The sequence below is a fragment of the Nycticebus coucang genome, chromosome 13 (assembly GCF_027406575.1).
Source record: "Nycticebus coucang isolate mNycCou1 chromosome 13, mNycCou1.pri, whole genome shotgun sequence".
NCBI classification, from domain to species: Eukaryota; Metazoa; Chordata; class Mammalia; order Primates; family Lorisidae; genus Nycticebus; species Nycticebus coucang.
This window is the reverse complement of record NC_069792.1, coordinates 74,378,584-74,391,774: the sequence shown is the minus strand read 5'-3', so window position 1 is coordinate 74,391,774 and position 13,191 is coordinate 74,378,584. Positions and strand designations below refer to the sequence as shown.

At 34.9% G+C, this 13,191-nt stretch overlaps 1 protein-coding gene across 3 annotated transcripts in view; it reads left to right on the top strand.

Annotated features, from left to right (window-relative positions):
• CSMD3 (CUB and Sushi multiple domains 3) overlaps positions 1 to 13,191 on the top strand; it is a 1,164,849-nt gene that overhangs the window by 1,125,042 nt on the left and 26,616 nt on the right. For all 3 annotated transcript variants that reach the window (XM_053559351.1, XM_053559349.1, XM_053559348.1), the window contains 3 exons: positions 105 to 278; positions 2,379 to 2,552; positions 3,474 to 3,547. In XM_053559351.1, the coding sequence (XP_053415326.1) occupies positions 105 to 278; positions 2,379 to 2,552; positions 3,474 to 3,547 (422 nt within the window). The remainder of the gene's footprint in view (positions 1 to 104; positions 279 to 2,378; positions 2,553 to 3,473; positions 3,548 to 13,191) is intronic.

Here is a 13,191-nt window from a genome sequence, read left to right as displayed (position 1 = left end):
GGTTAAATTAGCACATGTGCTTCCTCTAATGATAGTTATTTATATATTTTTTACACCCAGGGTATTTCAACAGCTGTGTCTAATCACTTTTAATGTAATTGCAGCTGTTACCTGCTCCGCTCCTCCCCAGATCTCTAATGGAAGGCTGGAAGGAACAAATTTCGACTGGGGCTTTAGTATTAGCTACATCTGTTCTGCAGGCTATGAGCTATCCTTTCCTGCTGTTTTGACCTGTGTAGGTAATGGTACCTGGAGTGGTGAAGTACCACAGTGCTTACGTAAGTATAATGTCCATGCTTAGAATTTTCAATTTTTTCTAGAATATGTGATTGTTAAGCTCCCTCCACTGCCAAGTTAAAATTCAAAGAAAAACCAGTACTCACCAATTTAGCTATTTTTCATGTAATGCAATCCTTATATTCCTCTGCTCAGACTCCAAATTTTTGGCTAATCTGTTTTATTTATAACTTTTATTATTTTCAAAATTAGTTCTTGAAGGAGAGACCCTCTTAGATTAATTGTACTGCTGGAAAATTATTCTTATTTATGTCCAACCCGTCTTAGATGAATACTCTGTAATTTACTCTCAAATCTCTTTCTGTGATAAATCCACGTCATTTCTACAGGCTCATTGAAATCAAGTTCTTATGACAGCATTTGTCATAATAATGATTGTGATTATATAGCTAAAATTACCTGGTAAACATAGAGATAAGAGATTATTATTTTTTAACAGAGTTTCTCTCTCTCCTCACACCAAATAACAGTAACAGATTTGTTAAAAACTGACTTTAAAAGTTGTAAATAGGGCGGTGCCTGTGGCTCAGTGGGAGGGTGCTGGCCCCATATACCAAGGGTGGCAGGTTCGAAGTTGGCCCCAGCCAAACTGCAACAATAAATAGCCAGGAGTTGTGGCGGGCACCTGTAGTCCCAGCTACTCGGGAGGCTGAGGCAAGAGAATCCCCTAAGCCCAGGAGTTGGAGGTTGCTGTGAGCTGTGACGCCACGATACTCTACCGAGGGTGACAAAGTGAGACTCTATCTCTAAAAAAATAAATAAATAAATATATGTTGTAAATAGTAAACATCTATTTAAATAATCTTAAGTTAAAAAAGAATTTTTTAAAGATGCAAGTGTGTCTTAGTTTGGATGATGCATTTTATGGTCTCCCAGCCTAGAACCATCTTAAGGCAATGTTTATACTTAAAAGTCTTTGGTGCTGTATGTTTGCTTTAGAGGGAAATAAGCTTTCAGATGCTAAATCTGTGTATTTAATCATTGAGAACATTTTTAAATTTATAAATTATAGGTTATGTTTTTCTTGTTGTTTTTAACTATAATAAAAGACATTGAAAGCATTTGATCCAGGTATGTTTGCCTGGGCTGTCTACTCAATTGGAAACCATTTGGTCCCAGTCCCCGAATCTTCTGCTTGCTCCCTCTGTTCTGGCTGTGCTAGGCTCCTTATCTTCCTCCAAGTTGCTAGACACGCCCTAGCAGAGGGCTTGGCAATGCTGTTTATTCTCATCAGAATGCCCTCCTGTGAGATAGAAACAGGGCTAAACACTATTTCCTCCACATCTCTTCTCAGTGAGCAACAGTTTTGTCACTTATGTGAAACTGCTTTCATCTCCTACCGCCCAACACACACATGCACATGTAGTTCTGATCTTCCTTTCCTGAACTATTTTGTTTTCGTAGGACCTGCTGCCTTCTCACACATGACCTTCTCCTTAAAAGTTATTTATTATGTTCGTTTGTTTCTTCCCTCATAAATACTAAACTTCACAAAAGCAGAAATCCTACTCTGTTTACATATACGTCCAAGTGTGCGAAACCACATAGAATAGCATTTTGTCTTTAGTTATTAAAACATACATAGAATGGAATCATCTAATCAAATTGATCTTTTTGGTGGTGGTTGTGGAATATTGAGATTTCTTATTTTCATAGAAATATGAACTCTGATGGCCTTCTTTATTTAGAAAAGGAAGCCAGGAAGATAATAGGATACGTGCTCCAATTGTTCAGAGAATTCAGAGTGTAATAAAGCCGATAACCATATCTTCTATATATGTAAAATATATGTGTGATTTGAAATCTGCTCAACATAAAACAACAAAAATATTAAAATCTCCACATTATTAGACTAGGTGGAAATATCTGAAACTAACAAATATTTGAATATTATACTGACTTTTTAAATTTGGTATTTATTCATGTAGCTCTAAGCTAAAAAGAAATTTTCATTAGGATAGATTATTATGGAAGATATGTGACTTTAGGGCAATATTCCAAGTAATCTCACCATTTTTCAAAACCGTGTACTCTGCCAAATTCTAAGTCTTTGCTGTAAATGTCTTTCTTTTTACTTTCAGCAAAGTTTTGTGGTGACCCTGGCGTACCTGCCCAAGGAAAAAGAGAAGGCAAAAGCTTCATATACCAGTCCGAGGTCTCATTCAGCTGCAATCCTCCTTTCATATTAGTGGGCTCCAGCACCAGAATATGTCAAGCAGATGGCACCTGGAGTGGTTCATCACCTCACTGCATAGGTAACATTCGTTAAAGGCTCATTATGCTCAGTAATTTTGAAATTAATAGGTAGCAGTTATATTCAATGGCTTTCTTCAGCCTATAATCTATAGCTTACTAAATATGAAAAAACAAATGTAGCATATTGAAGCAATTAGAAGGCATTGAAAATGAATATTGGTAGAACATAGGACATTATTTTTGGCGTTTAAGCTTTCAGAAGAAACACTTGAAATAATTTTGATGTATAGCAGGAAAAGTAAAAACAAAGCTTTGAGTTTAATGGTATTATTAAGTACCAACATCTATTTAGATCTTTATATTTAACAAAGCATATTCAAATGTAATGAGACTTATTCCAAAAATATCCAAAAGATATATTGATTTCAAACTGGCTGTAAGTACATTTCTGTAATTCTAACATTCAATGCAGTATTTGGTAAACTAACCAAATAACCAATCATACAAATAAATCAACTCTGAGATTACCTACCATTCTTTACACTTGAATCTCTTACAGGTTATCTGTGAAATCCAAATTACTAAATCTTGTTGTGGGGAAAAAAAATCTTATTCAAGGGAATATTGATTACCTGAAATCATAATTTATCAAGGTGTTTGAGCAAATGTTTTCTGTATGTATGTGTCTTTCATATCTTTTATTTTTCCTTAACTTTGTATTCACAGAGTTAGTTATATGTCAAATGCTTTTACATTAGAAGGATTCAGAGTTCAAGAATTGTGTAATTCATATCAAATGTATTCTACCTGAACTCCTTGCTTCAAAATTAGCAGGCTTCTATCCATGGAGAGATGCTATTATTCATTATTATTACCGATGGTACTTTCACTAAATCATAGATCATTTGAAATTTTTTTATTAGAGAAATATGTCTATTATACATTTTAAAACAATATTATGCTTTTAATCTTCATTTTAGAACCCACCCGTACTTCATGTGACAACCCAGGTGTGCCACGACATGGATCTCAGAACAATACATTTGGATTTCAAGTGGGTACTTTGAATAGATATTTTCATTATAATAGTATAATAATAGGAAAAATGCTTCTTTGGTTCATATGCATATAATTATTGACAGAAGAAAAAGAAGTCATGCTTGTATGTTTATATCTGTATTCATAAACACGTTTAGAAAGATAATGGATAGGCTCAGCGCCCGTAGCTCTTGCTCAGTGGTTAGGGCACCGGCCACATACACCAGGGCTGGCAGGTTCGAACCTGACCTGGGCCTAATAAACAACAATGACAACAACAACAATAAAAAAAAAAAAATAGCAGGGCATTGTGGTGGATGCCTGTGGTCTCAGCTACTTGGGAGGCTGAGACAAGAGAAACGCTTAAGCCCAGGAGTTGCTGGTTGCTGTGAACTGTGATGCTACAGCACTCTACCGAGGGCGACATAGTAAAACTCTGTCTCAAAAAAAAAAAAAAAAAGAAGGATAATGGATAAGGAAAGAATGGGAGGAAGTTACATAAAGAAAATATGCTTTGGGTGGCACCTGTGGCTCAAACGAGTAGGGCACCAGCCCCATATGCCAGAGGTCGTGGGTTCAAACCCAGCCTTGGCCAAAAACTGCAAACAAAAAAAAAAAAAAAGGAAAAAGAAAATATGCTTCAATAAAATAGCATAACTTAACATGAAGATAAAAAAAGAAAAAGTGGAGATAGAAGTAATTGATAAAAAGTAGCAGGTAATTAAGGGATAAAAAGAATAAGTGAGGGAGGAAATTAACAGACTCTATAAAAAGACGTGGGGATAGTGAGGAAAAGTCAAGATGGACGAGGTTAAAGAAGTGAACTCTGAGCCAAACAGCAAAAATATTAAAATGTGGTAATTCAGTAAAATAGTAATTATATATGAGACCAAATTTTTTTTAACAAATTGACTACCATACTAGAAAAAATTTTCCTTGAAGCCACAGTGTTTTATTAAGTCAAGGTATATTAAGAGAGGTGTGAAGTATATATGCTTCACGAGGCCCAAGACTCAAAACTAGCGTAAGTTAAATGCAGCTCATATGTCACTTAATGTGTTAAACATTGGCATGGATGTATGAAATTTCTAGAAAATGACTATAGCCTTTTATTACTCCATATATAACACATAGTTGGATGTTATATTAGAATTCTTTAAAACACCCAGTCATGTGTGGCTGACTTTCTTTCTCTCTTTTCCAATTTAAATTTGCGGTAGAGATTGAGCTACTTTTCTGTTACAGAGGTCCAAGGGGAGCCAAAGTGCATACTGCTTCTGAAAGGAAATAGCCAATTTACACATTACCCAATTGCCTTGTGTTGCAGGGTTTTCTAAATTGTTCTATTCTGTGTGAAATTCAGTGTGAACCCGAAGAACATCCATTTCTAAAAGAAGGGCTAAGGTGCCATATTTTTGTTGCTAAAAATAGTTTCCATTTATCTACAGTTCTGGCACAGTATGAACATTGATTTGATAGCATTTCCAATTCTTCTGGTTTCCCTCAGTCATGTGTAGATAAGAAGAAAGTGTAAAAATGAGTCCCAGTCTTTATTATTTCTCTGTTTTTAGAGAATTTTAGATTCATTTATCTATAAAAGGTTGTATCAATTTATCTAAATCCACTGAAAATGGTCAACTAGCTACACAACATTACTCCTCATCATCATATAGATGAGGAAACTGGATATGGCTGGCTTTGATCACAGAGCAAGTTGATGACAGCATCCTGACAGAGAACAGAGTCTTAACGGTGTCTGCACTAAATCAGACTGATTTTCTGAAGAATGTGAGCCTTTTCTATTAAATTATTTTTGAGATAATGGAAATGGAAATGATTAAAACTAAGCTTAAGAGTCATCCAACAAAATGAGTAGAATCATTAACTCTGCATTAAAAAGAATCTGTCATAATCAATGAAAAATGTCGCCAATTTAACCTAGCCCTGAGTTTATATTATTTGGGCTAATAAATATCTATTAGATCATTATATTCTACCTGGACCAACACAAATATAATTATTAACATATAAAAATAAGTCACTTATTGCTAGAGATGATGAAAACTATGTCACTGAAAAGAAGTACTCAACATATTTTCTCTTCTGATTCAAAATATTATAAATTGGAATAATTTGGGCTAAAGATTTGTGGTGAAGGGAATAACTGTCAAAGTTATTGATACCACATCTACATTGATTATGGAGTAAATGCCAAACACATACACATAATAAACTAGATTTCAAATATGACAATTAAAATTTAAAAATTACTGAGTATTTTAAATTAGGGACATCAGCTTTTTATACATGCTTGCAAGAGATATGCCTGTATGTATGTATATGCATACTAAATATGCTAACTAAATTTGTATCGAGCTAATGATAAAAAACTTATACAATTCTAACTAACCCCAAGTTATTGGTGGATTCCAAATGGATGTGTTATTTTATGCAAAAGATATCGTTATCGTTATAGAAAAACTCTTGCTTACACACATCACAGAAATTGTTTTGAGCTACCCTAAGCCCAAGGGTATTATGAGTTATGTGTGGTTATGTCCAACATGCCCAAGTTAAAGAATCCAGGTGAGACACATCAAACCCAGAACGCAGGCAATGGATAGGCATACTCAGTCTTTTCTATCATGCTGTTTTCCTACCCCTATTTTCTTCTGCCGATTGGCCACATGGCCAAACATGCATCATGTCTATTTCTATCTCAGCCACAATCAGACAGTGATTATCTTAATCTCAGTTCCAAATTTCTGGAGAGAGATTCAGAATGTCCCAACTTTTGTATTCACTCTGCTTTGATAAGGAGGCCAGTAGTGGTTTACAAAGTAGGACACCCAGCTGTACAAAATCCACTTCTGGGAAGGGCAAGAGAAAGTTATGAATTGTAGGGGAACTCTAATGATTTTCTTAATTTTTTTCCTTAATGACATCATTGATTTAATGTTTTTCAATATAAATTTATATAGTAGATTTTGGAACACAAATATAATTATTAACATATAAAAATAGGTCACTTGTTGCTAGAGATGATGAAAACTATGCCGCTGAAAAGAAGTACTCAACATATTTTCTCTTCTGATTCAAAATATTATAAATTGGAATAATTTGGGCTAAAGATTTGTGGTGAAGGGAATAACTGTCAAAGTTATTGATACCACATCTACATTAATTATGGAGTAAATGCCAAACACACATACACATTAACTGTTGTATTGCTCTTTAAGTTGAGCTCTAAGCAATGGAAGATACATTATTATGATTTACACTGTGGTACATAAAGTTATTATAGAATATGAAATGTATCTAAACCGCAAGACATTTAACAATAAGATATTCAACTCTACCAAAATAACCATGTAAGTACTTTGAATGAGGTCAATATGTAACATAGTGTTTTATTACCTTAAACTATGAGTATAGTGACATAAATTATGAAAGAAAAATGCTCATAAATATTTATTTTTTGATTAAAATCTTATTAATTTTGAATATAAAGTAAAAAAAATTAAAATTTATAAAACAGGAATCACAGGCCAAAGTTGAAGCTTGTTCAATTAAAATCCCTTACATCTTAAGCATATGTGTTATCTCTTCATTTTTATTACCTTGCCTTTCTACTTTAATATAACTTTAATTAGTCTTAATATATATATTAAGTTATTTAAAAATATATTACAGGCCACGTGTAATGGCTCACATCTATAATCCTAGCACATTAGGAATCCTTAAGGCCAGAGAATCACTTGCAGCCAGAATTTGGAGACTAGTCTGAAAACATGGCGAGACTTTGGCTCCACAAAAAATAAAAAAAAGTAGTCAGGCATGTTATCATATGCCTGTAGTCCTAGCTACTTAGGAGGCTGTGGTGGGAGGATCACTTGAGCTCAGGAGGTTTGGGTAACAGTGATCTATGGTCAGGCCACTGCGTTCTAGCCTGGGTGACAGATAGAGTGAGATCCTGTCTCTAAAAAAAAAAAAAGAGAGGGAGAGAAAAAAAGAAAGATAAATTAAAAATTTACAGAGTATTTACGTACATTTTGAAACCTTAATTATATATGTGTGTTCTTAAGAACATGCTGATACAAAAAGATTCAGTGAGGAAAATTCTAGAAAGCTAAGAGTGATTTTTTTATAAAATTTCATGGAGGGAAAAATAAATCTTATCGAGAATGTTTAAAACTTATACAAAATGTCTCCTAATCCTATGACTTACTATACAAATTTCATGATTTAGGAACTACAATTTAACATTTAGAAGAGAATAAGACGTTAAAGAAGATCAGTGACATTTACTAATCAAACATGTCTTAAATTCCCATAATGAATCTGCATGTAATATTTGGGTCAATTTAAAATGATCCTCATTGAAACATTGGCTGGAATTCAAACTCCACATGGATTATTTTACATTCCTGATACTAAAAAGTTTATTAATTATCATAGTAGTTTTAATAGTATTAATTTTCATAGCAGTTGGCTATATAAATAGAACTTTTTATTAGTAAGTATTAGTGGGAAAATTGTGCCAAAATTATTTTTGCCTATAACTTTTTTGAATTTGATTATAATTTTTATGATGTTGCTACTTATTTTTCTACAAATAAGCAAATTATGTTATGCATCATGTTAGATGTTATTCATAGTAGAAAGAATCTAACATGGCAAATTGACAAAGAATAGAAAGATATGTAAAATATACCAGTAAGTGGACTTATCATTGACAAAATTATTTAATAAAATACTGATATTTGGAAATATTTTGGTGATTTAACTATTAACAAATTCTAAATAAAGTATTCAATCAATTATTAAATTTATATAACTGTAGGTACATTAGATATTAGGTACACGTATTTGTGCATTTGACAATAATCTTAATAATGTAGTAATGCTACATATAAAATCTTAAAATAGATTTAATTCTGTAGTATTTAGTTAATGTCTAAAGCAGTAGTTATTATGACTTCAGTAAGTTTACAGAACTGAGTAAACCAGTCTTAATTATTAAAAAAGTCTAAAGATTGAAAATCGACCCACATCTTTCACCCCTCACAAAAATTGACTGAAGATGGATGAGAGACGTAGATCTAAGACATGAAATGATAAAAATCTTAGAAGAAAGTGTAGGGAAAACTCTTGATGTTGCTGGACTGGGAAAAGATTTTATGACAAAGACTTCAGCGGCTGTCCCAACCACAATAAAAATTAACAAATGTGACTTAATTAAGCTGAAAAGCTTCTGCACAACTAAGGACACAACAAGTAAAGCAAAAGACAACATTCAGAAGGGGGGAAGATATTCACATGATATGAGTGTGACAAAGGGTCAATAACTAGAATCTACAGACAACTCAAATTAATCAACAGAAAAAGAGTAAACAATTCCATCTACCTCTGGAACAAGAGATAGGAACAGAACTGTCTCTGATGAAGAGATGAATGGCTAAGAAACATTTGAAAAAATGCTCATCGCTCTTATTCATCAGAGAAATGCAAATCAAAACCATCTTGAGATGTCACCTAACCCCAGTGAGAATGGCCCACATCACAAAGTAACAAGCTACAGATGCTGGCATGGATGTGGAGAGAAGGGAACGCTTTTACACTGTTGGTGGGACTGCAAACTAATACAACCTTTTTGGAAGGAAGTACAGAGAATTCTCAAAGAACTCAAATTAGACCTCCCATTTGATCCTGCAATCCTATTACTAGGCATCTACCCAGAAGAAAAAAAAATCATTTTTTCATAAGGACGTTTACATTAGACTGTTTATAGCAGCTCAATTTACAATCACCAAAAATGTGGAAACCACCCAAATGCCCCACCAACCCAGGAATGGATTAACAAGCTGTGGTATATGTACACCATGGAATACTATTCAGCCATTAAAAAAGATGAGACTTTACATCTTTTGTGTTAACCTGGATTCACCTAATACATTCTTCTTAGTAAAGCATCACAAGAATGGAGAAGCAATAATCAAATATACTCAATTATAATATAAAGTCAGTAGATGATCTAATACAAGGTTGGGGATAGGGAAATGAGGAATTGGGGAGAGGGGAGGAGGGAGGAGGATGAGGGTCACGGTGTATGGTACATGTCTTGGGTGCAGAACACAATTACAAGAGGGACTTTACCAAACAACCAGCAATCAGTGTAACCTAATATTTTATACCCTCAATGAATCCCAAACAATAAAAAAATTAAAAAAATCTATGTAATCCAACATGTTTTGCATATCCAACTAATCTAAAAGTTTAATGAAATAACCCAAATGTACAATTCAAAAAATAAATAGAATGATTTAACTTTATTTTATCTAAAGTACAGAAGTAATATCACAGCACTTTAGCAAACTTACAGACATGTTACATATTTTTAATATTTAAAATTTATTTTATATTTAATCAAATATATGATTAATAATCATTTATTTAATAAGGAAATATTTTATATTAAATTATTTAATCCTCATTCCTATAATTGATCCAACATTTTCGAGGTACTTTTCTAAGTTCTGGCTGCACAGGGTGAGTGCTATATTTAGGGACGGGGTCTCATTCTGGTTCAGGCAATCCACACGCCTTGGCCTCCAGAGTGCTAGGATTACAGGTGTGAGCCAATGCACCCGGCCTGAAAGGCTAACATTTTGATGTGTGGACTAGGTGGAATAGATAATTTTATAGGCTAGGTTGTGACAGTGAAAAGTACTGAGGAATCATACAATTGAGGTAGTTTTCCTAATCTCTAGCTGCAGGGAAGACTTTCTACAGATGATGACTGAACTAAATCTTTTAGTGTAATAACTTGGAAAAGACAGTTGGGAGAGGCATTAAATGCAGGAGGAACACAATAAAAATATGCATAACATTTTGACAAAAAAAGTTCAACATCAGCAGCACCCGTAGTTCAGTGGCTAGGGCCCGGCCACATACACCAAAGCTGGAGGGTTTGACCCAGCCTGGACCCGCTAAAACAACAATGACAACTGTAACAACAAAAACAAAAAAAAATAGGCGGGTGTTGTGGCAGGTGCCTGTAGTCCCAGCTACTTGGGAGGCTGAGGCAAGAAAATCGCTTAAGCTCAGGAGTTTGAGGTTGCTGTGAACTGTGACACCCCAGCACTCTACCCAGGGAGACAGCTTGAGACTCTGTCTCAAAAAAAAAAAAAAAAGTTCAATATCATTTGAGCATGTAAAAATGTGATTAATGATGCTAGAGAGATGATCAGTGGTGAGGTTATGGAGGCTTTTATCTGCCACATTAATAAAATATAACTTTATCTTAATGGGTGATGAAACAATAAAAATACCCTATAATAGGAAGGATAATAACATCAAACTTTCTTGCTGCATAAAAAACTTTGAGTTCAGTGTAAAAAATAAATTGAATGGGGTCAAGTCTGGAGAAATAGAAACAAGTTAGAAAATTATTGTAAATATTGTCTATGACAGTGGGTCTCAAAGTCGGGTCCCTGACCAACAGCAAGCAGTATCACCTGCTTGCTGGAAATCTTGTTAGAAATGCAGATTCTTGGGCCTCCTCCAGATTAACGAGTCAGAAAAACTCTGGCAGGGAGCTCAGCCATCTGTGTTTTGATAAAATCCTCCTGGCGATCATGATATGTGCTATAGTGAGATGCAAAACCTGTGGAAAACATGCTGAAGACTAAAACAGGCTTTGCAAGTGGGTAAAATTATCAGTATTTGATGGTGAATTCAATGAGGGAAGGCTTTATTGGTGAAAAGTGGCACTAATAACTGTGATCTAACCTAAGGTAGGGTTGCCGGGTTGATAGAAGTATGGAGTTTGTAGAAGTTGTTCGACTAGAGAACACAACTGCAAACTGTGTATAACCATGTCCATTAGCTAGGCCACATTAGAAAGTCAGAGTCAGTACCACCACTTTGCACAACTTAACAGAGGATGTGACCGGCACGCTCTGGAGCACAGTTCACTGAACCTCATTTATATGAGTGTAATGTAAGGGGTGCCCCGGGAGTAGATCAATGTACTAGTCCTGGACAAAACGGGGCACCAAAAAGAGATTTCCCAGAGGTAAAAGTGAGGGCATCATGGAAGACACAGAACAGCACAAAACAACAGAAGAATAACAGTTTTGCCAGAGAATAAATTCTGGAATTGAATTTTTCAGTGCAGCAGAAGTGGTTCTGGGTAATAATGGCAATGTGGGAAATGGTAGAATTGAGTGCAAATTCTAAAGCATTTGATACTAATGGAACCTTAGTGTCAGATCGTGTTACCTTAGGCTTAACTACATGTTGCTGTAGCAGGTGGGAGTAGGAGCTAAAGGGAAGGCAGAAAACAGGGTCTGAGAGATAAATTCTAGAGCTATGAGTGATGCTCTCGGACTCTGATTGCTGGTCAGTCTACAGTGGCAGACCCTAGATAGCCCTTATCCTCTCCTCCTTCTCTAATCATTGAATAAGTCTTCTTGATTTTTCCTTGTAATATATGTTGAGGAAATAACATTTTCCCCAGGCTTGCTGCCACAAGTTAGTCCAGCTTTTGAACACCCAAATCTAAAAGGGTGGTGCCAGCCTCATTATTATAATTAAGCACTCTAAGTTCTTTCAAATACCACAGCCTGCCATTTGCAACCCTTGAGAAACTGACTCTTACTTAATGTCTGCAGCATAGTCACTATTGCTAGAGTTTATTTAAAACTTATGTCCCATCACAGGTGGAGTTGATTTTATATCCTGTTTCATTTAAACCTTAGAACAAATCTCAAGACAAATAATGATACTATCCTTATTTATAGATGAGAAATTACATCCCAAATAAGAAAGATATCACTTATTCAAAAAAGGCCAGATCCAGAATACTTTGGGGTCTGTTTTCTTACTTACTATGCCCTACTATAATTCCCATCCCCAATTTTCCTGCACACTTTGGGAAATCACCTGAAGGGCTTGTTAAACCAAACTCTTGATTTCCCCCTAAGAATTTCTGGTTCAATGAGACTGGCTAAGACCTCAGAATTTACATTTCTAACAAATCCGTAGGTGATGTTAATGTCACCCTCCTGAACACCACACTTTGAGAGCCATTGTCACATATATCATCTAGATTCTACATCCTTAAAAACTTAGTGCAAACTTTATGTCCTTTGTTGTATATTTCTGTTTCCAGCACAACCTTCGATAATCACCTTCACCTCTGATCTCACATGTGTTTACTATCTTCAAAATTAATTTGCCTCTTGTGTTGTTAATGACATTTATTTCCATATCTATTTTTATCAGTCTTTGTTTATCTTTGTCTGTCTGTTTTGTATTCATATGTGATTTATTGGTCTTTTGACATCTTATATATTTTCTTCAAATTCTATTGGCAAGAAGTTCAGCATTGGGCCAGGCACAGTGGCTCATGCCTGTAACCTAGTACGAAGCAAGGATGGTCTTTCTTAGTAGACCAGAAAAACTAGCTAGTAATCCTGGTGGTGCCTGTAGTCCCTTCTACTTGGGACACGGAGTCAGGAGGATCGCTTGAACCCAGGCTGGTAGAGGTTGCTGTTAGCTAGGCTAACACCATGGCAGTCCAGTCTGGGTGACAGGGTGAGATGCTATTTCACAAAAACAAAAAAAAAGTTTAGGCTCTATGTATACACTAGGTAC